Raw genomic sequence first — 24,756 nt, 5'->3', positions numbered from 1 at the left:
ACTTTCACGGGATCAGCTCACACTGGCGTAACCATTCAGGTAATCTCATGATTAATTCCTTCGTCTCCTTACACATTATTTTCAGTTAGAAATCATCTGTTTCAGATAACATTGTGTAGCATGTTTAATTCACATTATGCTGTATTTTTTATATCTCATAGGTTTAGGTATGTTTTTGCAGTGAGATCAGTGTCGATGGCACGTGATGCTGGTTGGATTTGTTTGTTGTTTTGTCAGGTCTTGTATGTTGAGAAATATAAAATCCTCTGGAAAGCAATGTCAATGACAAAAGTTTACAAACAGACCAAGGGATAAATTCACGTCCATTATTCTCGCTTACAAGTGCAAAAAAATCAGAGTATGTGATTTTTATGAATTAAAACATATTTTAATTTTAAAAGGCATGTAGTTGAGGCATAAGACATGACTATAACCTGTGAAGATTCAGGTTAGAATAGATCTTTGGTAACCCATGCCTTGGGCAGGATCATGTTGGTTGACACATGAGATCGATGCTCATGCTGTTGATCATTAGATTGTCTGGTCCAGACTCGATCATTTACAGACCGCTGCCATGTAGCTGGAAGAATGTTGGGAGCGGCGTACGACAAAACTCACTCACTGAGTGCGAATTTGTGTATGGCACAGTAGATTAATACGACACTGTGAAAAGTTATATTGCACGTATACTGCGCTGTGAGTGTGTATATTACCCTGAGAAAATATATGTTGCATTGTGAATGCATAGATTGCATCGTCAATGGATTGACTTCAATGTAACCGCATGCATTACATTGTCAGCGGATGTACTGCGTGTGAATACATGCACTGCATTGTTAGTAGATTTACTGCAATGTTATTGCATAAATTACATTGTCAATGGTTTTATTGCAATGTGAATGCGCACATTACATTCTCAATGGCTTTACTGCAATGGGAATGCATACATTACATTGTCGATGGTTTTACGGCAATGTGAATGCATACATTGCATTGTCGGAGGATTTACTGCAGTGTGAATGCATACATTAAGTGTCGATAAATATATACTATTGTCAATGTATCTACTGAAGTGTGAACACTGGTTATCTCTAATTTAACAATCTTTAACCTAAAGGCATGCAGATATTTTCTCAACGTAAATAAGAAGTAAACTTTCCAACGATTTTGAGAAAAAATTAATACTGAAAGTGAATTCCAGAGGATCATGACGGCGACCACATCTCTCCTTGTCCTGCTTGTGTCCACATCTACACTCGTCGTCGCAGGTGAGGATTTGTGTCAGTGCATTGCAAACAAAGCTGAGAATTAGGCGGGCGAGCGAACACTTGTAACACTAGGCTACCAGGGGCCCTATTAACTGAGGTGTCACAAATATCACAAGTCCATGGTCACTGGCAAGCTGAATGTGCTTTCGGATTCAAAGAATTATTTCCGTACACGTTATAAAACGTGGTTTCTTTCAGAATTAGACATTTAAGATCTTTCACAGCAAGATCACTGTGCATGTGGTCAGAGCAGGTGTCACTCACCACTCGCACACATGTGGTCACAGCAAAATCATTCATCACCCAGCATGTAGTTACAAAACAGCGAGATATCTCATCACCCACATACATGTGGTCACAGCGAGAGCGCTCACTACACGTGGTCAAAGCAAGACCTTTCATCGCCCACATAAATGTGGTCACAGCAAGACAAGTCATCACCCACATACACGTGGTCACAGCAAGACCTGTCATCACCCACATACACGTGGTCACAGCAAGACCAGTCATCACCCACATACATGTGGTCACAGCAAGACCAGTCATCACCCACATACACGTGGTCACAGCAGGACCAGTCATCACCCACATACACGTGGTCACAGCAAGACCAGTCATCACCCACATACACGTGGTCACAGCAGGACAAGTCATCACCCACATACACGTGGTCACAGCAAGACCTGTCATCACCCACATACACGTGGTCACAGCAGGACCAGTCATCACCCACATACACGTGGTCACAGCAAGACCTGTCATCACTCACATACATGTGGTCACAACAAGACCTGTCATCATCACATACAAGTGATCACAGAGCAGCAAGATCATTCATCACCCACTTACAAGTGGTCACAGCAAGACATACTTTACGCTCCATCTATGTGCCTGCCGTGTACGTCTTATAGATGCAGAATGTATTCAGTTCTGGTGAGACCTAATGTTTGACGAATGTTTTCAGTTACGGAACATGCACATATATGCAGCCTTCACAACACAAGCACATGTACCTGACACAAGAAAATATACTAGACAGGGCATTAATACTAGAAAACAACTTTAAAGCATGTGCAAATACAGTACACACAAAAATATACACCCAAAGTACACCCAAAACATGAAAATATACTTGACAAGACACAAGTACTAGACAACCACTCTACAGCACAAAAATAGTAGACTCAGGGAAATATGATGAACACATAGACAATTTCACCCGAGTGTCTTCCGATATGAAATATATCACTAGGACTTGATACAGTTACAAATAACAGAGTAATTTTAATTTTACTTCTTAATATTCACAGGGACTACATTTGAACGTTTCGTCAAAATTTATTTATTGGAAAGAGAGTCAAATCTTTTCGCAGCCATCACAAGATTTTGCGGCGGAAACAAGAAAAAACAGATTAAGAGTTATCTCCCTTCCTTCGATTTCCATTCGTAAACCATCGGTAATTTCCGTACATCATGCGTCATTTAATGTAGTTAGAGATAAAAAAGTAACTACCACGAAGTACCGAATGAGTTGCTATTGGCAGTAGGGTGTATTGCAATGCACCTCGCTTGTACACGGGGTACATTGAAAATAATAGAAGAGCGCTCAGCCAGTCAAACAGCGACATTTATGTACGAGGTAACATAATGCCAGTTACAAATACTAGACAACCCTTTTACACTACAGGCAAATATATAGTAGACACAGAGAAATATACTGAACACAGACACAAATACTAGACAACCGCCTTTCAGCACCAGTATAGTAGACACAGGTTAATATACTAGACACATGCCTATATACTAGACACATATGCTAATATATTAGACATAGGCTACTATGGTACACGCAGGGAAATATATTGAACACAGGCGAATATACTTAGTCTAGATACAGGCTAAAATGTGTATGTATTCATCAAGTGGTTAAAACGTTTGCCCTTCACGCCGAAGTCCATTTCTGGTGTACCTCGTCGTGATGTTGCTAGAATATTGCTGAAACCGACAGAAAACCAAATTCACTCACTCACTCGTGAGGCATAAATACCGTTCTCGTCGGTGCTAACACCAGAGACCATATCTATTATATGGTCTCTGCTAACAGACCCGTGAAGGTCCCGGGGTAGAATAGGAGTTCAGCAACCCATGCTTGCCTAAAAAGGCGGTATGCTTGTTGTAAGAGGCGACTGTCCTGTTCATGGCTCCAGCAAAAATATATGTACAAAAGTAAAAATGTATACCAAGCTTACAATGACATGTTTCAGGTGCATCACTGGAAAAGACATGTGACCCTGGTTCCAATGTCTGTCCCCCAAACTCGTCATGTAAGATCTTCAACAATAAACAAGAGTGTCTGTGTGATACTATGTTCCAACCTAGCCCCACCGGATCCCAATGTCTGAAGGGTAAGGAAGCTATTTTCTTAGTTTTAATCACTGATCCTTTCCTCATTATAGCAGATAAGATAATATATTTTATGAAAATATTTTCCTTCATTTTGCAAAAAGTATCCCTTGAGTTCTTTATAAAAGAATAAATGTAACACTAATATTTTTCGAGTTAAGGAAATACGGGTACTGCTTCGAGGCTAAACATAATACATCCTCGATATCTCCAGGGGATACGTTCCGTTAAATGTGCACGATACCATGGATGCATCTACGACTCGGCCCGGGAATGTTATTACCTCCCTTGGCTGGCTTTTTATCCAGTCAGGTATCTACGTTGGGAAGTTAAGCGTACCAATCACAGTTTACTTTCGCTTCTTAAGTTAACTAATCGATTATACTTGGCACCACAAATCATTCACATATATATATCGGGAATGTTTATGAGATATCGGGAAGGAACATAAATATGTCCATATAAAGAAAAAAACAAACAAACAAACACTGATTACGATGAAAGGTTGTTTAGGATAAATGTGAAAATACAATTACTTTTTTAATTGCTTTGGCTACTCATTTACTTGTGTATTTGTAGACGTGTTTCTTCCGTTACATTTATCAATATCAATTCATTGTCCATTCAAAGAATACTCAAATAACTTATTGTGGCAAATTATTCAACGTTCTGCGATCACAAATCATTCCTTTGTGTATTCATTTCTTCAGTTGTGGAACTGGGAGGTGACTGCGCAGACGCAGCCGGAACAACATGTCGCAGAGGCCCCTGGGGAAAAGCCGAGTGCATCGACGGTGTATGTGCGTGTTCTGTGGCTTCAGGCTACGAACGGGCGAGTGACAACCGCTGCAAGAACGCCCCCATCACCACAGGCTTCTCCCTTCTCGAGGAGGAGTGCAGCGCGACCAGGGTGTGTCAGTTCGCCCTAACGCAGTATTGTTTTGATGGAAACTGCACGTGCAAACCGGGTTTAAAGAAAGCGGGCAAAGACATCCAGTCAGCTAAGCCCTTTGTGGACGAATGTGTGAAGTCTCACATCGTGATTGGTAAGGGTTCGACAATCTTGAGGGGTGAGGTGGGAGGGAGCGTGGCGGGGAAGGTTGACGGCCTGAATAGTATCATTAGATCGTCTTTTTCCACCACGTCAGGGAAGCGCTTACACTGTGAAAGCTGTATTAAAATATTACAACTGAATGTTTGTTGTATGGATAATACGAAACCCAACACCCAACATGTGCGCTCAAGGGTGAGGAAAAACGCCTTTCGCAATTAGGCCATTTCGTTCGTTTAAACAATGATAGACTTCGCAAAATTATTTGACTGGTTTATGGTGGCCTTTTTTCTTTCTAGATCAGTTTATTATACCATTTTCAGGGGCGTAGTTCCCATTATAAAACAATGCCCGGGCTTACACATTTGTTGCTAAAAGGGTTTGGCAAGCCCTCCATACCATCTAAATATATAGCTTTGCAAACTGTAGGGCTTGCACGAAATGTGGTTGGCTGCGTGCCTGGTTTTTAGGCTGTTTCTAGAAAAACAAAGCAGCTCCTATATCCGTGGTCTACACAACCGTTTAAAAATTCAGTTGGTGATGATGTTCATACAGGAGAACTTGAACTAATTGATATGATGCAATACTTTCATTACACGCTCTTTATCATATAATATAATATTCTACTGCGTTAAGTGGTTGCAAATTGTCACAATGAAAATTACTTTACTGTTAGTATAAACACACTTGCAATATTTATAAGGGATACCGCATAATGCATGATCCAGCTGTGACAGAAGGCTGGGCTTTTCGTTGTAGAGAAGCTATTGTTCACCTATGGGTAATATCTTAGATGGGCTAGAAGTTAGAAAAAGCAAGGATAAAATATATCATTATGTTTATCATTATCAAACAAGTGTGCTCTTCAGTGCTCATCATATCCTTACAGACCAGCGCGCAGCAAGCCATTTGTTTCGTTTAAGCCCGACAGGTTGCAATGCTTTATTTCTAGAAGTATTGGGCGCTTGTCTAACAGTTTTTGCAAACATCTTGTAAAAAAACCGGGCGATTTCTTATAATGGTAATTAGGCCCCTGTAGCCCCGTGAAGACCCGGGTTAGGATTAGTATTCAGTAACCCATGCTTGTCGTAAGAGGCAACTAACGGAATCGGGTGGTCAGACTTGCAGAGATGGTTAACAGAAGCCATTGTATCTTTTTTTGTGTAGATCGATGTTCATGCATGTTGCTGATCACTCAATTGCAGATTCTATTATTTACAGACCGCCGCCATTATAGGTGAAATATTGCCGAGTGCGGCGTTAAACAACAAGCAGTCAAGCCTATATGTTTAATCATCTAACTCTACTTAAAATGGCAGGCCCGAGTGTTGTTTTACATCACTTGCAGATTTTATTTTGAAAATAATACATGTTGTTTTTGCTAACCAAATTAATATTTCTTTAATCAGTTATATTTTGTACGTTAATAGTCAACATCTTCAAGACTACTTCTTTGTGTTTTTCAGAAACACCATTGATATAAGAAAATCCTTCTGTCAACGATGTGAAGTAACGTATTCTGTCTTTATAACTGTGGTGCTGACATGTGAATAAACGAACGGTACATGTTGACTTATTGGTCTTATTTGAGCTTGTCATTGGCTAATTGACGCTTAACTATGACAGACTGGGTGCTTCAATGGCGGAGATGTAGTAATACAGTGTCAGCCGCGCTGTTGGTACTTCCTGTATATAATATGAAGTACATTGTCCTCCGCCGTGATATTGCAGGAATACTGCTAAAGCTCACTCACTACTACAGATTGAGGGAGGCCATGGGGCATGCAGGTCAAAGGCGTTCACTGCATGTGGAACCCACAAACAAGGGAAAGCACTGCAAGACTGGGGGCAGGGACGATTGGAATTCATTGTGTACTTGAAGATCTTTACCACATTTCACACGACTAGTTTTCTGTGTGAAAAAAAATCGTTTGTTTAATGTATCCCTCAGTCCTTCCTCCTGTCCGATTTGTGGGTTGATCTTTATATGTATTCAGACTAGACCTGATTGTTGGTCTTTCGCAAACCTGATGACAGTATCGTCTGAATATTGCCGACCAGCTGTACAATCAACCCATTCACTGACACTTCTGTACATAGAAGGTGCAAGATGTACAGAGGTCGTACTGAGTAGAGCACAACTGACCCGTGAAGGCCTGGGTTAGAATAGGCCTTCAGCAACCTATGCTGCCATAAAAGACGACTATGCTTGTCGTAAGAGGCGACGTACGGGATCCTGTAGTCATGGTTGACACATGTCATCGGTTCCCAGTAGCACTGATCGATGCTCATTTTGTTGGTCACTGGATTGTCTGGTCCAGACTCGATTATTTACAGACCGCCGCCACATAGCTGGAATATTGCTGAGTGCGGCGTAAAACTGAACTCACTCACTAGAGCACGACTTGTCCCTCTTTCACTATGCATAATTTGAATAATCTGAAATTCACAGTTAATGTTTCCCCATTAATACTGACCGAATCTTTGAAATATACATTATGCATTTTTGAAAGACCATTGTAATAGGCACCTAAACACGTCGAATTTGAATGGATGAAATTTCATTATATGCCTCTCCACGCTGTTAAAAGGAAAACGGTTGCACATCGCTTCGCATTTAGTGCTCCTATAATTCATATATTATGACACTCGATTATTTACAAACCGCCGTCATATAGCTGGAATATTGCTGAGTGCGGCGTAAAACTAAACTCACTCACATTCCTAATCCAGATATTCAAAATATATATTTATGTCTTCTTGTTCAAACTTCAAATGAATATCTCTTGGTTTTCAATGAGTTGGCTCAGTTCCATCATCAAATTCGGAAAAAAATCAGCCCATATTGGATCACACTAATGTCGTTTCAAGGATGTACACAGATATATGACGTCATTCTAGTGTTACGTCAGTCACAAACATTCTATTGTTTCACACACTCATTCCGCGGCAAATGCCTGATATGAACTCGATATTTCCACTACTACAGGAGTGATATATTTCTCATCAGAACATATACCATATCATCTATGGACAATGCATGCACAATTTGTTTACATATATACCCATATGTATATTTATAACAAAGTACTTAAAAAGAAACGATATTGCATGATATACGTTTGGTTTCTGACTATATACATTTACTACCGACATGATCAAACGATTCAGGATTCCGTCATTTGTTTATGATTTTTATCACAAGTCCTTGAGCAGGGCGGAGAGTGATTCGAGATAGATCAACGTTGCTGCTGACGTTGTACGTCGCGTTGACGTTGCCGGTATTGGCGACAACAACGCCTTCCTCAGCATTCACCGGGGCTTGACTGTAGTCGCTGGTGTCGGTGTTGTTGCCGAAGTTGATGGCGACGAGGTACTGGGGGAAGTCGATGGCGTGTCGTACGTAGGAGTAAGTGTTGTTGTTGACCACGGCAGTTTTAAGGAGCCCATATCTGAAGGGGGGATCTTCACGCAGAAGAGCTAGGGTGCGGTACAGTTTGATAGTACTGAAGCCCGTTGTGTTCTTCTCTGTCTGAAATACACATCATCAACCATATAGAGCGCTATGTGTCCCGTGAAGATCCGGATTAGAATTTAGAAGAAAAAAAATCTTGTGGAAAATCAGAAGTATATAACGAAATTATAATAAATAAATTATTATAAATATGATGTAAAACCGAAATAGTCTAACCCGGACCTTCTCGGGTCTGAACAATTATATACGTGCGCATCAAGTTGTTCTTAAAGTCACTACAACACTGTATTTAGGAGATAAGTATTTCATTTTGTAAGATTTAACTGAATTCATGTTGAATGAAATTTCCTTTTAACGCTATTTATTGATATTGTGACATGAACGTTATTTAAAACGTAATATTAGAGGACATTAACATTGAAACATATAAGTTACAATCATTGTGTACATGTTGCCAGAACAGAGGTGGGGTGTATTCTGTTGTTTGTCACGTGTAGTATATCTGGGATAAACGCCACGATGATACCTAAACGCATCTGTGAGTGAGTGAGTTAGTATAGTTCCTCACCGCCTTTAGCATCATTCTAAGAAAAGATCTAGGTGAGGACTCCAACATGTGTTTTAAACACTGAGTTCATGGTAGGAATCGAACCCGGATCTCTTCGGCATCGACAAATGAACGCATTAAGAACCCCCAACTGCCAGCCGTGCGCTCGCTCGCACACGCACACACACACACACACGCGCGCGCGCGCACACACACACACACACACACACACACACACACACACACACCTTTGTCAGTCACTTGATGAGCAGTAACAGGTTTACCTCTACGTTGACGGTGTCGTAGTTGGGGCCAACAGGCAGCCACGACGTGCTGGAGTTGGTGAAGCCGGCCATTTCATCGTCACTCCATTGCATGGGGGAGCGTTCGGGGTCACGGGAATACATCAGGAACATTGACTGGAAACCACAGACAAATCAAAAGTCATGATTCCCATGCATGTCCCAAAAAGTACTGTGAGAGGCAGATGGCAGATGTGTGGTCATGGGTTCGATCCCCTCATTCGTTAGCCCCTTCATCTTGGTTTCACGAAAGTGGAAAAAGTCTAGGACAAAGCCAAATTAATTCTGATACAAAACAGATAATTTGACTAACGCGTTCGGTTTTCAAATTAGATTTAGATTCAATTCAACGATAAAGGACCGCTATATTGAAAACAGAATAACATTATGTTCTAACTGGTTTATCACTTTCAGACAATGTTTGGATCCCGAAATTTCTCCTCATAATAACAATAATATTAAAATTATACAATCCCAAATATGTACGCATTACTGTTATTGATAATGGTCTGTATCAAACTAAAACTACAAGGATAGTTGTTTCTTTATCAAGCAGATGTTCAAGCATATGTGGAACTTATGGTCTATTCACGTCTGTATAAACGAGTGTCTATCCCAATACCAACGCACGTCCTACCTCGTTGTACACCTTGCCCTGTGGGTCGACTGACTGGTCGTAGGTGGGTATTACGTCCACCATTCCGATCTCTTCGCCATAATACGTGGTCGGCGTCCCCTTCAACGTCAGCAACAACATATTGAAGGCATTGATAAACTCGGGACCCTTCTTCGTTGAGATACGCCGGTTGTCATGGTTACCTAACTGAAATTCAAGCCAGTTTTAAAAATTTGCACGATCATCAAAATTGCAATGTGAAACCAATTTCATTGGTAATATTTCAATCCTTGCTGTGGTTCTTGTGTGGTTTTGTCATTTGTCAGGGTGATTACATGTTGATATTCAGTTATGATTTATGCAAAACAAGCATCACCTAGCTACGCTAGAATCATGTTAGATACAGTGTATATAACGAGGGTATGTCCGGCTGCGTAGACCAATGCGTAGCAGAAACTGGACTGGTTTACGTGTTGTAACATTACAAGGTATAGGTATACCGCCTTTAACATGAATCAAACCCCCTTTAAATGTGCCCAGCTGCGCATGTGCCACAACTGTACTAAATGTATCTGGAATTTATGCTCAAGGAAACAAATACGGGAACACATGAAATTTCAAGCGTTCCTTTATTCATTTCCAGAATTTCACTGACAGTGCAATATATACATTATGAAGGAACCAGGAATAGGTCCTGCTTTGTCGTCATGACTCGTTTCTTTTCAGTTCACAATATGCCAGAAACCCTAGTCATTGAGTACATTGACTGTAATTCAATATCGCCTAAAATGCCGGACACACGAATATTTACACTTTAAAATAAATTAAATTTAACAAATTAAGCAAATTACAGATGTCACCAAAACGTTACTTGGCTGAAAAGAGTTCCCCTGCAACCGTAAGTTTCAAATCAGATATTGCACCCGTATCAAATAGAACAGGAAGACAAAGTCATCATAATGGCAAAATGGCAATGGTCAAATACTCTTTATGAATATGCCCGTTAGTTACAGCTATGTCAAATGTTTTGGTGTGAATGTAGCAGTGAGTGAGTTTAGTTTTACGCCAAACTCAGCAATAATCCAGCTGTCTGTAAATAACAGAATCTGGGCCAGATAACCTAGAGATCAAGGGCATGACCATCGATCTACACACATGGGATACAATGATATACGGCCACCAAGACTGTGACTATGTTAGAAAGTGGAAGGAGAGTATTGAAAGGGTTCTAGGTTCTGCTCCGCAAAAGAGCACTACCACCAATTTCCGTCAAAGCCACACTTGTTGACATGGAAACGCAGAGTATGTTTTATTCAGAAACCCAAAAACTACCAAAAGGCACCAGTACACCGCAAGACCTATCTATGTGCCAAGTTTTACTTGCCATTGAAAGATTTTAAAGTTATGTTCTGGACAAGAAAAGATCCTCATAGCTACAGCCTAAGTCACGTTTTCATGGAAACCGCAAGAAAGAAAATTCATATCTGGATCTACGCCCCAAAAGGCACATTTATAAATCGTGCTTAACATTTGTAACAAGTTTGATCAGGCTAGCAAGTATAATTTGGAAGCTCTGCTCCGGACAAGATGACATCCTACTAGTCACAGTCTTAGTCATGTTTCCAAGGAAACAGCAAAAAACACCCCTAAAATTCATATCTGGGTCTAACCATCAAATGGTACATCTACGGATCATGCTTGATATGTGTACCAAGTTTGGTTAAGCTATCACGAATAGTTTAGGAGATATGCTTCGAACAAAGGGTGACGGACGCATCGACAGAGGCACGGAACTCGTTGTTTTGGGAGATAACAAGCATTTTAGCCAGCACCAAGAACGTTTCTTTGTTCGTCAGTCTGCGTAAATAAATTTGACCTTTTGGGTACGCACTAAAATGGATTGAGCGAGCACATCCGTCTGTGGTCTTCATAAACGTGAATTAATGAAAAACGCCATATACAAAACACAACCACGTTTGTTTATTTCGTGACTTGCTCGTAATTAATTGGAAGATAAAGCTACTCCGTTTTCAATTTTGCGGTCTTTTATCGTTGATTTAAGGCCGCTAATTGTAACTTGAAAACCGGGTACGTTACTTGAGATCACTGGACAGTACGGCAAGGCGTAGGACCGGTTTCCTAAAGCTGTCTCAGCATCATGAGTCGATGTTACGGTAGAAGGAGTTACGGCAGTATCATGGCGCTACGACTGTCGTAAATATATGTTAAAGTATAGGAGTAACGACAGTCGTAGCGCTACGATAGTTTCGTGAAACCGGGCCTAAACCTTGCATGACTGACCAGTGACTTTGCTCAAGAGTATTAGACCACACCAGTGAATATCGCTTCTCGACCAATAATATGTGTTTTTGTAAGAGTGTCCCTTTGTCACTGTGCTTATGTTTATAAGAGAAATTCCCCCTGTATTGTTATTGCATTGACTTTGTTCGTCAACAAGTGATGCTTGTCGGTATCCAATCCCCAGTAAATATATGTCTTGGAATAAGTCTTACACACTTACAACAAAGTTTGACCATGCTTTGTCCGGGAGGTTTTTATATTCATCATCGACGATGTCGCGGATGCAGGAGCCGCCGCAGTCCTTGTTGATGTCGAGGAGGCCGAAGTAGAAGGGCATGTCTGCCGCTGTCCTGTAGTACGCTTCCCTCTCCGCTGCCGTCCTGGTGTACGCCTCTAGAACCATGAACCTGACAGAACAAGCTGGCACCATGGAATAAAAGTTCAGGGAATTCGACAGAACATAATGTCTGCAGTGATCTTTACTTGCTACAGCACTAACTTCGACAGTAGCGAGTAGCGAGTCTAGTTTGACGCCACGCTAAGCAGTATTCCAGCTGTGGTAGCAGTGGTGGCAGTGTGTAAATGATAAAGTCTTGACCAAACAATCCAGTGATCAACATCAATAGCGTCGATCTGCGCAATTGGGATACAATGACAAGAGGAAACCAAGTCAACAAGTCTGACCACATGATCCTGTTAGATCCTCCTACGACAAGCATGGTTTACTGAAGATCATTAATTTTCTAACCCGAATCTTCACGAGTTCTTCGACCGTATACTACAGACAGTCTAATTGCAAAGGTTATTTTGTACAAGGGCACCAAGGTAATCTTTTTCGTTTATTGCCCAAGTTCTGGTACTCATCTTACACAGATCACCATGGCAACTCTTTGCTCACCTAGGCTTCCCGTGCAAGTTCTTGTACTCGTCCAACACATATCACCATTGCGACTATTTGCTCACCTAGGTTTACCGTCTAAGTTCTGGTACTCGTCCAAGACAGATCTCCAGCCAGCCAACACTTTGGTCATGTCATCCATCAAGTTCTCGGTATATGGGTGAAGGAGGTACTCGTGCTGTGTCTAGGAAAACAAATAATAATTAATGTATCGTTTTCGCTCTTTCGCCGAATGACAAGTACAATTAAACGAAACGATTTTGGTGGAAAGAGTTGGTGTTTCTGCAGAGGAGAAAACATTGACGGTCAGCTAAACAATGTGTGTGAGTGAGTGAGCGAATGTGAGAGAGTGAGTGAGTGAGAGCTAATGAGTCCCCTGTGTGTTTGTGTGTGTGTGTGTGTGTGTGTGTGTGTGTGTGTGTGTGTGTGTGAGAGAGAGAGAGAGAGAGTGAAGGTTACATTACACTTACAGGGTCCACGTCTGTTCTGTTGCTCCGAGGTTCGTTCCAGGATGTATTGGTCACTTCAAACAAGTAGGGGAGGGCGTCTATTCTGAACCCATCGACGCCTCGTTCCAACCAGAAACGGAAGACGTTCTACAACACAAATAATAGAAAACAATCACAAACCTACCCGCATACTGGAGGTACAGTCGTACAGGCGATCGTACAAGAAATCATAAAATTATATACAATCGTACATACACGAATAAAATACGAACGTCGCTTGGGACACATTTGTATATTTTGAAGGTCCAAATGTTTGGCTACCCACCTCCATTTCTTCCACCAAGGCAGGGTTTCTATAGTTCAGATCAGGCTGCTCTTTCAGGAAGGCGTGGTAGTAATACTGCCCCCTCTCTTCATTCCACTCCCAGGCGGAGTTCGTGAACACTGACAGCTGAAGGTGGAAGCACAGGGCCACGAGTTAACGTCAAGAGTCTGGAGATCACACACATGATACAGACGAAGGTCATGAGACCTGGGAATACATACTCACGCAATAACTGAACGTGGGGAAAAATGATCATGGGATTACTTGAAGCTGGAAAGTGAGGGTTGGATAACTGACGCTATGAGTGGGTGAGTTGGGTTTTACGCCGTTTTTCGCATTATTAGAGCAATATCAGACATTGATTTCACACATACATCCACACGAGGAATGGAACCTGGCCTGTGGCGTCATGAATGGACCCTTTAACCGCATGGCTACCTAACCGCACTGTGATTGCTGTAGGTTCACGCTCATAAGACCACCAACCAATTTCCATACACGATGTTATAAAAGTAGTGGAGAGTTTGAATCATCAATATATATCTTCTGATCCATATGATATTGGCAAATGAAAATGACCTGATCGCATTTGCTGGGGAGAAGGAGATCGGATGTCTTGGGTTCAAATAGTCCCTAACGTGAGATGGTGGCTAAAATTCGATGTTCACAAATATCACTCTGTTGGTCCGACTGGTAATATTCCCGTATTTTTTCCTAAGTTCCTTTACAGACTATGCGATACAAAGTTTGTGAAAAAAAATCCCAAAGAATAGGGGAACACGTGTGCTTTTATGTGATCCCTTATTTTTTCCCTCAGTATATGTCCCGGACTGGAGTTGTTGCCCTTGGGAGTCCAGAGAGACGTCGACCATTGACGTTCTGTGTTAGTTGGGTTTAGTCCACTATGTGGTGATGACAGACTGTTGAGAAACATGCAGTGTTTGGGCAACAGTATCCTGACGTCTCTGACAACTACGAAATGCTCATGGAATGTGAACGTCCGCGCTTTCTCTGCACGATCAGTACTGTTAATTATATGTGTTTGGTGAAAAGTCCTTGGAAGTTAGGAGTTTAGAATATGACGTCGGTGGGGTAGCCTAGTGGTTAAAGCGTTAGCTCACGCTGAGGACCTGGGTTATATTCGTCGCATGAGTACAATGTGCGAAGCTTGTTGGAATATTGCTAAATGCGCCGTACAACCATACTCACTCACTGAAGTATATGCAGTTGCTGACACCATCTTATTTGTATGACAATAATAGGTCTGACACACCACCTTTCCGCTTGCTGTTCGAGGTCGCGTGCTTCAGGACTTTCACAGTGCTGCGTTTAGAGTTTGCTACCTTTCGTAAAAAAATCCAGAATCACTTTCTTTATCAGACGTCGATGTATGTTCCTATACCGACAAAGTATGTGTCTCACTCACCCAGTTGTTCGGTGGCGAGTGGCTTCCATTAGAATTCTTTATCCCGTCGTTCCAGATGTAGTAGTCTTTATAACGAGGGTTTCCCTTCACGCTCTCGTTAAACCACATGTGCTGGTTGCTGGAGTGGTTGGGAACGTAGTCGAGGATCACCTTCAAACCTGACGTAATATAAACAAACTTCCACACATCGATCACCATTACGGAGCTTCCCTGTATGTTACCCTCCCAGGCAAAGGACAGAATCTGTGTCTGTTAAACTTGAAAACAGAAACAGATGAGGGCAGACCTTTCAGTCTTAACACTTTACCTTAATTTAACTTTAAACTATCTTTGTAAGTCTTTGTCCTTCAGTTTTAGAAGCAAACGCAGGAATTATATTGCTGTCTGAGTCTCGATACCAATGTTAGTCCAGACTTAAATAGTTCCTATTAGACAGAGACAATAACATTCGGGATGTTTTGCCCCAAAACATAAGTTAAGAAACCCGACAATTCTCATGAAGGGTACCAGATATTTTCATGTGAATGACAGAAACTCCTTTTCGCATATTTTAACCTTTCATATATGCTTGGTCATTGAGATGTCAAAGTTTGGAAGTGCGCCGAACCGAAAGCAATCTGCTGAATTCATTAAAGCTCAGTTTTACCAAAGTGTTTTTGTTCTTATTTATTTTTGTTTGTTTGTACGTTTAAATGTCAGTTATGTGGTTATGTCAGGTTGTGTTGCCGTATGCACTGAGCCGTGCTTCAGTCGAATCGTCGATATATTTAATGTCGTCTGCTACTGGCAACAGCACTGAGTTGTAAACGTCACTTTAAGACATATTGCAAGCTGGAACATCAACTCTACCTCTCTTGTGTGCCTCTTCCGTGAGAGTTTTCATGTCAGTGAGATTGCCGAAGATGGGGGCAACGTTGGTAAAGTTGCTGATGTCGTAGCCGAAGTCCTTCATCGGGGATTCATAGACAGGGCTGATCCAGATGGCCTTGACATTGATATACGTGAAATGGTCCAACTTGCTCACAATACCTTGAAAGTAATGAACACGGGATGTAAACACATAGCATGAGTAATACTCAGACTGATACTCAGAATGATACTCAGAATGATACTCAGGCGCATGGTGCATGGCGTCGTGACATACAAAACTGGGATTACCTTTTGTCCCCGGAACGCCATTGTATGCAAGAGAAACCTTGACATACAACTGTACGCACACTGAATTTTGTTTGGTGCTTTTCTGACAATTTTTCGGTTTGGCGGTTTGATTGTTTTGCATATCTTGTCTTTAACGTTGTGTTTTAGTTATATGTCATAAACAGATATTGGACCAGACAATGCAGCAATTCGTTGTAAGATGATCATTCTTCGCACTTGGAATACGATGACACGAGTTGTTAACACAACTAGTATGAATACTCCCAGTCCCTTAACAGATTTCTGATTTCACTTCGTAATCGGAAGATCGAATATCGAATAACTGTAAGGCGGTGTTAAACAATACTCACTCGGATATACAAGATTATCCTTCGCTTTGTAGACAAACTTATTATTTAGAACGTGTTTACTATTATCTGAGAATGTAAATATGATACCTCCAAAATGTTGATAAAATCCAACTTGAAGCGTGCTATTTTCCTAATCACAATTACAATAGTATGTTGAGGCAATTATTACCGAAAAAACTCGAGTTTCAACATAACCTGTTTTTAGCCTTGTCCGAAGCCAGGAATATAAGTTACGAACCTGTTCCGTGGTGAGACAAAGCATTTGTAGAAATCACTGTGATAATTAGGTTTCATCTTTTTAGATATTAACTTACGAATATTGCCAGTATTTCATCCACAACTCTTTAACTGCATGTGTCAGTTATGCCTTTACCTGGCCTCTGACGAGAGTATGTATTTTAAGAGGTCACCTGTTCGCCAATCATCATTACTATCTGATGATGATTCACGAAGTTATGTTGTGGACAACGGAAAGGGTTTATTTTTATACCAATGGACAATTTCCCCCCTCACCTTACACCACCTACCCATGAATTCGAAGAAGGAACGTACAGTAAAGAACCTACAAAAAGTGTTGCAAAGCTATAACAGTCACAAGACTGACTGCAGTGACGGTGGTGACAACGAAGATACCTCGGAACTAAACTCATTCACTAGGATCCAGAACACAATCGTTTTTGATTATTGATACAGTGCCGTCACATTACAAATATAGCGCCTTTTTATAAAATGGTTAACGTTATATTGTAGGCAAAAGGCGGCGGGGTAGCCTAGTGGTTAAAACGTTTGCTCGTCAGACCGAAGACCCAGGTTCGATTCCCCACATGGGTACTATGTGTGAAGGCCATTCTTGTCCCGACGTGATATTGCTGGAATATTGCTAAGAGCGATGGAAAACAAAACTCACTCATCTTTTGTAGGCAAGCCGTCCAGGGTGCCATTGTTCAAAGCCACCATAGCACTAAGGTGATCGTATCTCCGATACCTTAAGATAGACTGACGAGAGTCGTAACGCTAAGCCTACTTCGTATAACAGCCCCTAGATGTTATCAGTGTGGCTGTTAATAGGTTACGTACGGTATTCTCAGCCCAAGTTTAAATACTATCAACGTGCTTGGGATCAAGTCACTTAAGATCAAAACCTCTTTCGTCCCGGCACTGCCCTCCCGGTCGCCATGATATACACAAAGAGAGGTTGTGGCGTACCGGCGTTGTGTTTGCGTTATCAGGGACTGTAGGTAAACGTATGAGTTCAGTACAGGGTGACCGGACATGTGTCTTATGAATGATATCTTAAGAACGACATTCATATTCTTCTTTGTACTGTCGAACAATCATTACGTTTGTTTGTCGTTTAATGAAGTCCGCTTTTTGCTTGTTTTTTTTTAACGCCGTACTCATCAACACTGAAGCTAAATAAACTGTCTATCTGATCGAGCAGTTGAGAAACACCACTCTGACTATCCAAAACGTGAAATTCCATGTTTTGGTACAGAAATAATAATAACAACAACAACAAAAACAACAACAATAAAAAAACCCAAAAAACAAACAAACAAACAAACAAACAAACAAAAAAACCCCAAAAAACAGCAAATACAACATGGTAACACAGTAACGTCTACAGGTACAGATTATACTTCGAAACAACAACACTGAACTCCAGCACATATGACATTCATTTATGACATATACTTTAAAACAAACCATCACTGTCATATATCAAGACAACCGATAAGACGTGAAAATATACTGTAGTCGCATGTTACTACATCAAAGTGTTCAGATCTTACAGACCTTATCAGACTTGTCACCTAAGGTCAAGGTCGCTTGTGCACACCGGGTAGTGTGGATTACTCCTGACATCCATGGAGTTGTCATGAGTTAAGACAAACTTTTTACGTTGCACTGATCTCAGCATGTAAACATGTATACCTGTTAATACCATTTTCATATATTTTCCACTTGAACTGTGTCAAAAAAAATGCAGTTTGTTTTTAATTATAGGGTAACCTGAGTATTTAATTTCACAACATGTATCATTACCTTTGAGGTCACCGATCCCGTCATTGTTAGAATCCATGAAGGAACGCGGATAGATCTGATATATTATCGTCGTCTGCCACCACTCCATGTCCGGCGGCATTCGTCCTCTCACCGTCGTCGACAACAGAGCTACACACACAGCGGCGGCGATACATCCCGCCGTCAGCAGGAACACCAAGCACTGGCATTTGACGGTGCTGCAGAAATGCTGGGACTTGTCCTTCGTCATGGCAGCAGCGAAGGCAAGCTGAAGATGAAGATGAAAGATGCAAGAACTACCTGGCAACGTTGTATTCAGTGACGATAACGATGTGTTGTGGGATGTTCAAGACGTCGGTTTAGAAACAGTAATGCACATGGTAAAGGAGACCCTGCCCTTATTACAACTGCTGCAAAGTCCACCCCGAAATCCTAAAATACACATCTGTAAAATGTAGTTTCACGATTTATCTAGTAATATACACCCTGAAACTTACAGCCTCAACTTCAGTACTCCATCTGGTAATAACCCACAATTTCCTTTTCACATAAATTACTGCAAACCTTGCAAACTAACCTCTGCAGACAGTTGTTATTACGCCGGGACTGAAACGTATAGAACATGTACTAAGACTAACTGCGACTGTACGTTTGACAGCGGATGACCTCCCGCCACTTACCTACCAAGTCCAATGCAGATATGACATATACCGTACCCGGGGGGAATGCCATGAGCTCCTAGTGGGGTAGGATTGTATTGACGGGAGGGTAGGGCGTACCGTAAGTATGGGTAAAAGGTGAGTGAGTGGATTAGTGCACTATCATTCGATTATGACCGATTGGTATACGCGATTAATGTGGAAGGAGTGAGTGAATTTCGTTTTACGCCGTTTATAGAAATTTTCTAGCAACATCTCGACAAGGGACGCCAGAAATGGGCTCCGCACATTGTACACCTGGGGAATCGAACCCGGGACGTGATGAGCCAACGCTTTAACCACTAGGCTACAAATCAATATTACCAGAAATTTTCATAAAGGGAAACAACAAATGTTGCTTCACACAGCGTACCAATTTGGGAAATCAAACTCAAGAAGACATGCCAAACAATAACCATTTGGATCTCCTTCACCGACGGGGATGTAGACGTACATGCAGGTATAAGCATGGGCGCGGATCAGAAGTGGACTAGTCGACGCTGAGGAGGGCATTTCGGTACATTGGAGAATGTGGAATTTTTGCTGCCCCAGCAACACGACGGTGGATTGGATTCTGTCATATTTGGATTTTTTTTGGTCAGCTGTTTGAAACCATCGCCCAGAGGCTACCAGGATTGTGATTGTCTCTCTGCACACGAGAATTGTGCCCCCTGATTGCCCTCAGCTAGTGTCTAATGCTTGGTCAGGGCGTGTATCTCATGCTTGGTCCATCCGTGAATGTCCGGGTTAGAATATTGGAACTTTGTAACTCATGGTTGTCGTAAGAGGAGACTAACGGGATCAGGCGTTCATTCTAGTACCCTAAGCTTGGTCAGAGCTGGCACCCTATGCTAGGTACCAACTTGTATCTTATGCTTGATCCTTCTATCACTTTATTTCTTGGACCAGACTCGAGTATTTCAAGAACCCCTATGAAGATTCATCCACACCCTTGCTCTTTTGCGCTATTTTAAAAGATTGGGACATATGCTACTCATAAAACGTTTACATGTTATTCTTTTACGTGGTGAAAACAGAAAAAGATTAAACCCGTTATATACAGACTTAGCTCGGAGACAGTTAACAAACAAAGACAAAGGTATTTTAAACTCAGGAGATGTTGGTAAGGTGATAGGGGTGGTAGATTAATTTCAAAACTCGTAAAAAATGAACCCGTCGTTTTTTTAAAGTAGGAATAGGATGCCGAAGAAACGAAGTCGAATAAACAGATGTTGACACAATAGTTAGTGTGTTGGGTCCGGGAAGTGGATCCGAAGACACGGCACATCTGACCGTGTGGACGTGAACAGAAATCCACATCCTGAAGTGCAGTCTGGTTGATGAACCCGCTTTGCCCATGCTGTAAACCAACGTCACAACAGCCGTGAGTCCTTCATTAGTACCGAGGACGCTGATATTGTCTCTGCCAAGCAGCTCTCAGCCCCTATCCTTAAATCATTCGTTGTGTGATCAGATCAGTTATTGGTTTTGCGGTAACCGGGCGCTGACATGGCGTAACGCGAGCCTCTCTTTTTCATCTGCTCGCGGAGCCTGCCTCTGAGTTTCTGCCATTGAGTGGGGGTCTTCCTGAATTTCATAAGGCCAATTGTCTAAAATTCAAAACGATATTTTGGAAGTAGTAAAGATACAAAAGTAGTGTCGACATGAAAATACTAAGGCAATATTCGCTGCAACCATAAACGTGTATATCTAGAATCACTTAAGTTCCACTTCTTTAGTTCTTATGAGATGATGTATCCCAGTCGCTATTAATCATTATATTGCGAACTGGCTGTCGGCCGGCGTGAACTTGATATGCAATAATGTTATTTCACAGTGTTACTAATCTGTATATTTTTAGTTAATCTTATGATGGAATACATATAAAAACCTTGGTCCACAAATGTGAGAAAGGTATCACGCTTAGCCAAGGAAGGGTTGGGCTACGGTGCCCCAGGGCACCAACCCCGCTTTTACCATGTGCAAGGCTGGCACATGGGTCCTCGTGTATAAATGAATACGTGCGTGCGTGAGTTTTACGCAGCTTTCAGCTTTCACACATTCACACATTCACACATTCACACATTGTACCCATGTGGGGAATCGAGGTCGGGCCTACGGTGAGACGAGTGAACGCTTTAACTCCACGACCCCATACGTGTCCACATGTATAAAGAAACTTGTGTTAATGACAAGTTCTCCACTCCATGCTGCAACTCCAAATCGATAGTCTTACACCTAACCCTTGTTTATAAGTGTACCTAGGTAAATATTATCAACTTACATGTGACTGTTTTTAAAGCCGAGCCCTCTTTGCCAAAGGCAGCGCAAAACTAAACTCACTCACTTGCATGTGTCTGTAACCCGCGCTGGCAATTTGTTAGTAGACGGGTAACAGAAGCGTCCGTTTCCCCCCGGCGTTTTGATTACGCCACGGCGTGTCCGCCGTCTGTCTAGAACAAGGGCTGTTTCTATTTGGATATGAAATTCATTTAAGCATTTTACCACAGAACATTTGGATTAAATGCTTCTTTTTCGTTCATCAAATCACCGTCTGTCAGTTGAAATCGGCCGTTGGAATTGTGAAGCTTTACACGAGCGTACATGTTCTCTCTATACTGTGGGTCGAACCTTGAAAACCACAAGACTACACACCTCCCTTACTGTGACGAGCGAACCTTGAAAACCACAAGACTACACACCTCCCTTACTGTGACGAGCGAACCTTGAAAACCACAAGACTACACACCTCCCTTACTGTGACGAGCGAACATTGAAAATCACAAGACTACACACCTCCCTTACTGTGACGAGCGAACCTTGAAAACCACAAGACTACACACTTCAATTACTGTGACGAGCGAACCTTGAAAACCACAAGACTACACACTTCGCTTACTGTGACGAGCGAACCTTGAAAACCACAAGACTACACACTTCCCTTCCCGTGACGAGCGAACCTTGAAAACAATATGACTAAACATCTCCTCCCTTGCTGTGACAAGCGAACCCTGAAAACCACAAGACTTCCCACCTTCCCTCCCCTCCCGTGCCGAGCGAACCTTGGAAACCACAACACTACCTCACACAAGTCTTGACGAACGAACGCAGTAAACTTAAAGACTACACACCTCCCCTCCCGTGACAAGCGGACGCTGTAAGCGCAATACCGCCATATCTCCCCTCACCGTGACAAACGAACGCTGTAAACTTAAAGACTACACACCTCCCCTCCCGTGACAAGCGGACGCTGTAAGCGCAATACCGCCATATCTCCCCTCACCGTGACAAACGAACGCTGTAAACCACCAAACTACCTCACCTCTCTGACTAATAATGAAAAGGGTTCGTACAGAAAGCCAAACCTCCGCCCATCTGGTGCTCGTGCCTGGCGCTATGGTAAAGATCATTAAATACCATCTCTGGATTCACTGTAGTGAATTAAATACTGATTTGTTCCAAGTTACCCTGTCGAATACACTTGAATTTCGACATGGGGATCCAAGCGAAAGTGCTTTGAAATTTTTTTCCAGAATGTTCAATGGCAAGGCAATAAGAGAAAAATTGATTAAGCATAACAGAGACACAATGGACTTTCTCATGAAGACATTTCTTAAAGGTGTAAGATTTGAATTTTGAGGCATTTTATATACAGCTGTTCTAAAACGTCTTTGAATTTATGTAGTTTCACATCCTTATCATGAATGAATTGTTTTGCACTGTGCATGAATCGGTAGTTCCATCTCAGTCGGGACCGTTTGTCAGACAGAAAAATTTCATCCTGTGAATAGTCATCAACAAATAGCATAACGGTTATGAACATTTCAATAAAAACGTGATTTGCGGTTTAAATTCCTTTCGGAAACTAGATGCTGATTGCACTTTTAGAATGAGAGGGAGAGAGAGCGAGAGAGAGCATAAACTCGCCATACTCACCATACTTACTGACACGCACATAGGCGCATGCCCCCATAGACACGGTCGACACACATAATAGGCAGACATTAAAACAGACACACACATGGACACCAAAGATACACAAACATATATACGACCTTGCATATCACTCAGATACAGACACACACACACACACACAAGCACACACACCTCCCAAAACAAACAAAAACGAAACAAAAAAAAAAGCAAAAAAAAAATAAAATAAATAAATAAATAAAAAATAACAACAAAGCAAAACAAAAAAGACTAACAAACACAAAAACAAAAAAGACCCACCAAACCAAAACAAAACGAAAAAAAGCCCAAAACACAAAGACACCCATAAACACAGATGCAGACAGACACACGCAAGACAATACACACACAAGACAATACACACACAAGACAATACACACACAGACACAAACATAGACAAGCTCCTGTATATCATTCATACACACAGACACATTCGCACGAGCGCACGCAAACACTGCAACTTTAACTTCATCTCAGTAACGAAGCCAGTAAAACCGCAGTGGCCAAAGACATTTCAGACAAATCGAAGCCGAACTTAAACAAGACACGTATCTGTCGATTAAAAAAAGTTATCAAGCAAAAACATTTCTTTTGTAATTCTGGATTATCGAGTTAGAAAGATTACTCATCATTGTATAGACCATTTTGTAGCTTCTGGTTAACCAAAATACACACAAATCAAATCAGAATCCCCAAGGCAAAAAGAAGCATATTTCCCAGAGCGTGATACGGAAGAGAGCTGGTTCTGCTAGACGGCAGACCCTCCATACCTAAGGATCCTGGGGTGGGGTTTTATTAGTACTTCATTTCAAGTCAACTAATCGAATATAATATTTACAACACATTATTACATGCAAACTTGAAAGGCTCGTATTGAGCCGTGAAGCGCGGCAACATGATTAGGCCCTACACGTGGCCCCTGGGTACTGGGCCCTCTCTTGTGGGGGTTAGGCTTCAATAAACTCCGCGTGACTCACTACACTCATCTAACTAACCACGGTCATGCTGCTATTAACGCATCAAGAATTATGAGACGATGCCAGGAGTTGTGCACAAAGCAGTCTTGCATCTCTCATTGATATGTTGATCATGGTAGTAATTACAATAGCACCGTATTTTTTCTTGGTCTGATGGGAATGGAACAGAGTAACATTAAAAAGTCGTTTTTTATGTGACAGGTCCATAATTTAACTTTTGTACCATAAAAACGCGGGATTGTACCAGGAGCTTCATGAATAAAATATGCATGTACTCAGCGTAGTAAAGACGAGTGTATTTTGTAACCTTTTTGAAATTTATTGTAGTTCAGTGTAGTTTTTATTCTTCGACAATGTTATTACCTTTCTTAGTGGTCGCTTCGCATTCTGGCGTGACACTTGGAATGATTAACGTGTCATGTAATACAACCACGATCTAAAAGATGGTTCCGAACCTTCACTGACCAGCTGCGTTCAATTTCACCATCGTGTTTCAACATATGATTAAGTCTATC

The 24,756-nt window shown here is 41.6% G+C and overlaps 2 protein-coding genes across 4 annotated transcripts; one reads left to right on the top strand and one right to left on the bottom strand.

Annotated features, from left to right (window-relative positions):
- Positions 1–1,207: 1,207 nt before the first annotated feature.
- Positions 1,208–6,294, top strand: LOC137271903 (uncharacterized). The gene is made up of 4 exons (XM_067804288.1): positions 1,208–1,268; positions 3,533–3,673; positions 4,382–4,717; positions 6,189–6,294. The coding sequence occupies exons 1-4, from the start codon at positions 1,208–1,210 to the stop codon at positions 6,203–6,205; spliced, it is 555 nt and encodes a 184-aa protein (XP_067660389.1). The 3' UTR covers positions 6,206–6,294.
- Positions 6,295–7,167: 873 nt separating this feature from the next.
- Positions 7,168–19,323, bottom strand: LOC137272728 (alpha-glucosidase-like). 3 transcript variants are annotated; one of them, XM_067805114.1, is made up of 11 exons: positions 19,275–19,323; positions 18,616–18,862; positions 15,911–16,090; positions 15,062–15,219; positions 13,636–13,761; positions 13,332–13,457; positions 12,927–13,045; positions 12,184–12,370; positions 9,684–9,869; positions 9,029–9,163; positions 7,168–8,254 (listed from the first exon to the last, which is right to left on the bottom strand). In XM_067805114.1, exons 2-11 carry the CDS (start codon positions 18,842–18,844, stop codon positions 7,901–7,903), a joined length of 1,800 nt encoding a protein of 599 aa, XP_067661215.1. In that variant the 5' UTR covers positions 18,845–18,862; positions 19,275–19,323; the 3' UTR covers positions 7,168–7,900. The 3 variants fall into 3 exon arrangements, with proteins under 3 accessions (XP_067661215.1, XP_067661212.1, XP_067661213.1); XM_067805111.1 differs by having other exon boundaries at positions 19,172–19,288; XM_067805112.1 differs by lacking the exon at positions 19,275–19,323 and adding an exon at positions 19,092–19,247.
- Between the last annotated feature and the right edge of the window lie 5,433 nt (positions 19,324–24,756).

This window comes from Haliotis asinina, chromosome 2, assembly GCF_037392515.1.
Source record: "Haliotis asinina isolate JCU_RB_2024 chromosome 2, JCU_Hal_asi_v2, whole genome shotgun sequence".
NCBI lineage: Eukaryota > Metazoa > Mollusca > Gastropoda > Lepetellida > Haliotidae > Haliotis > Haliotis asinina.
This window is presented reverse-complemented; position numbering and strand designations above follow the sequence as displayed.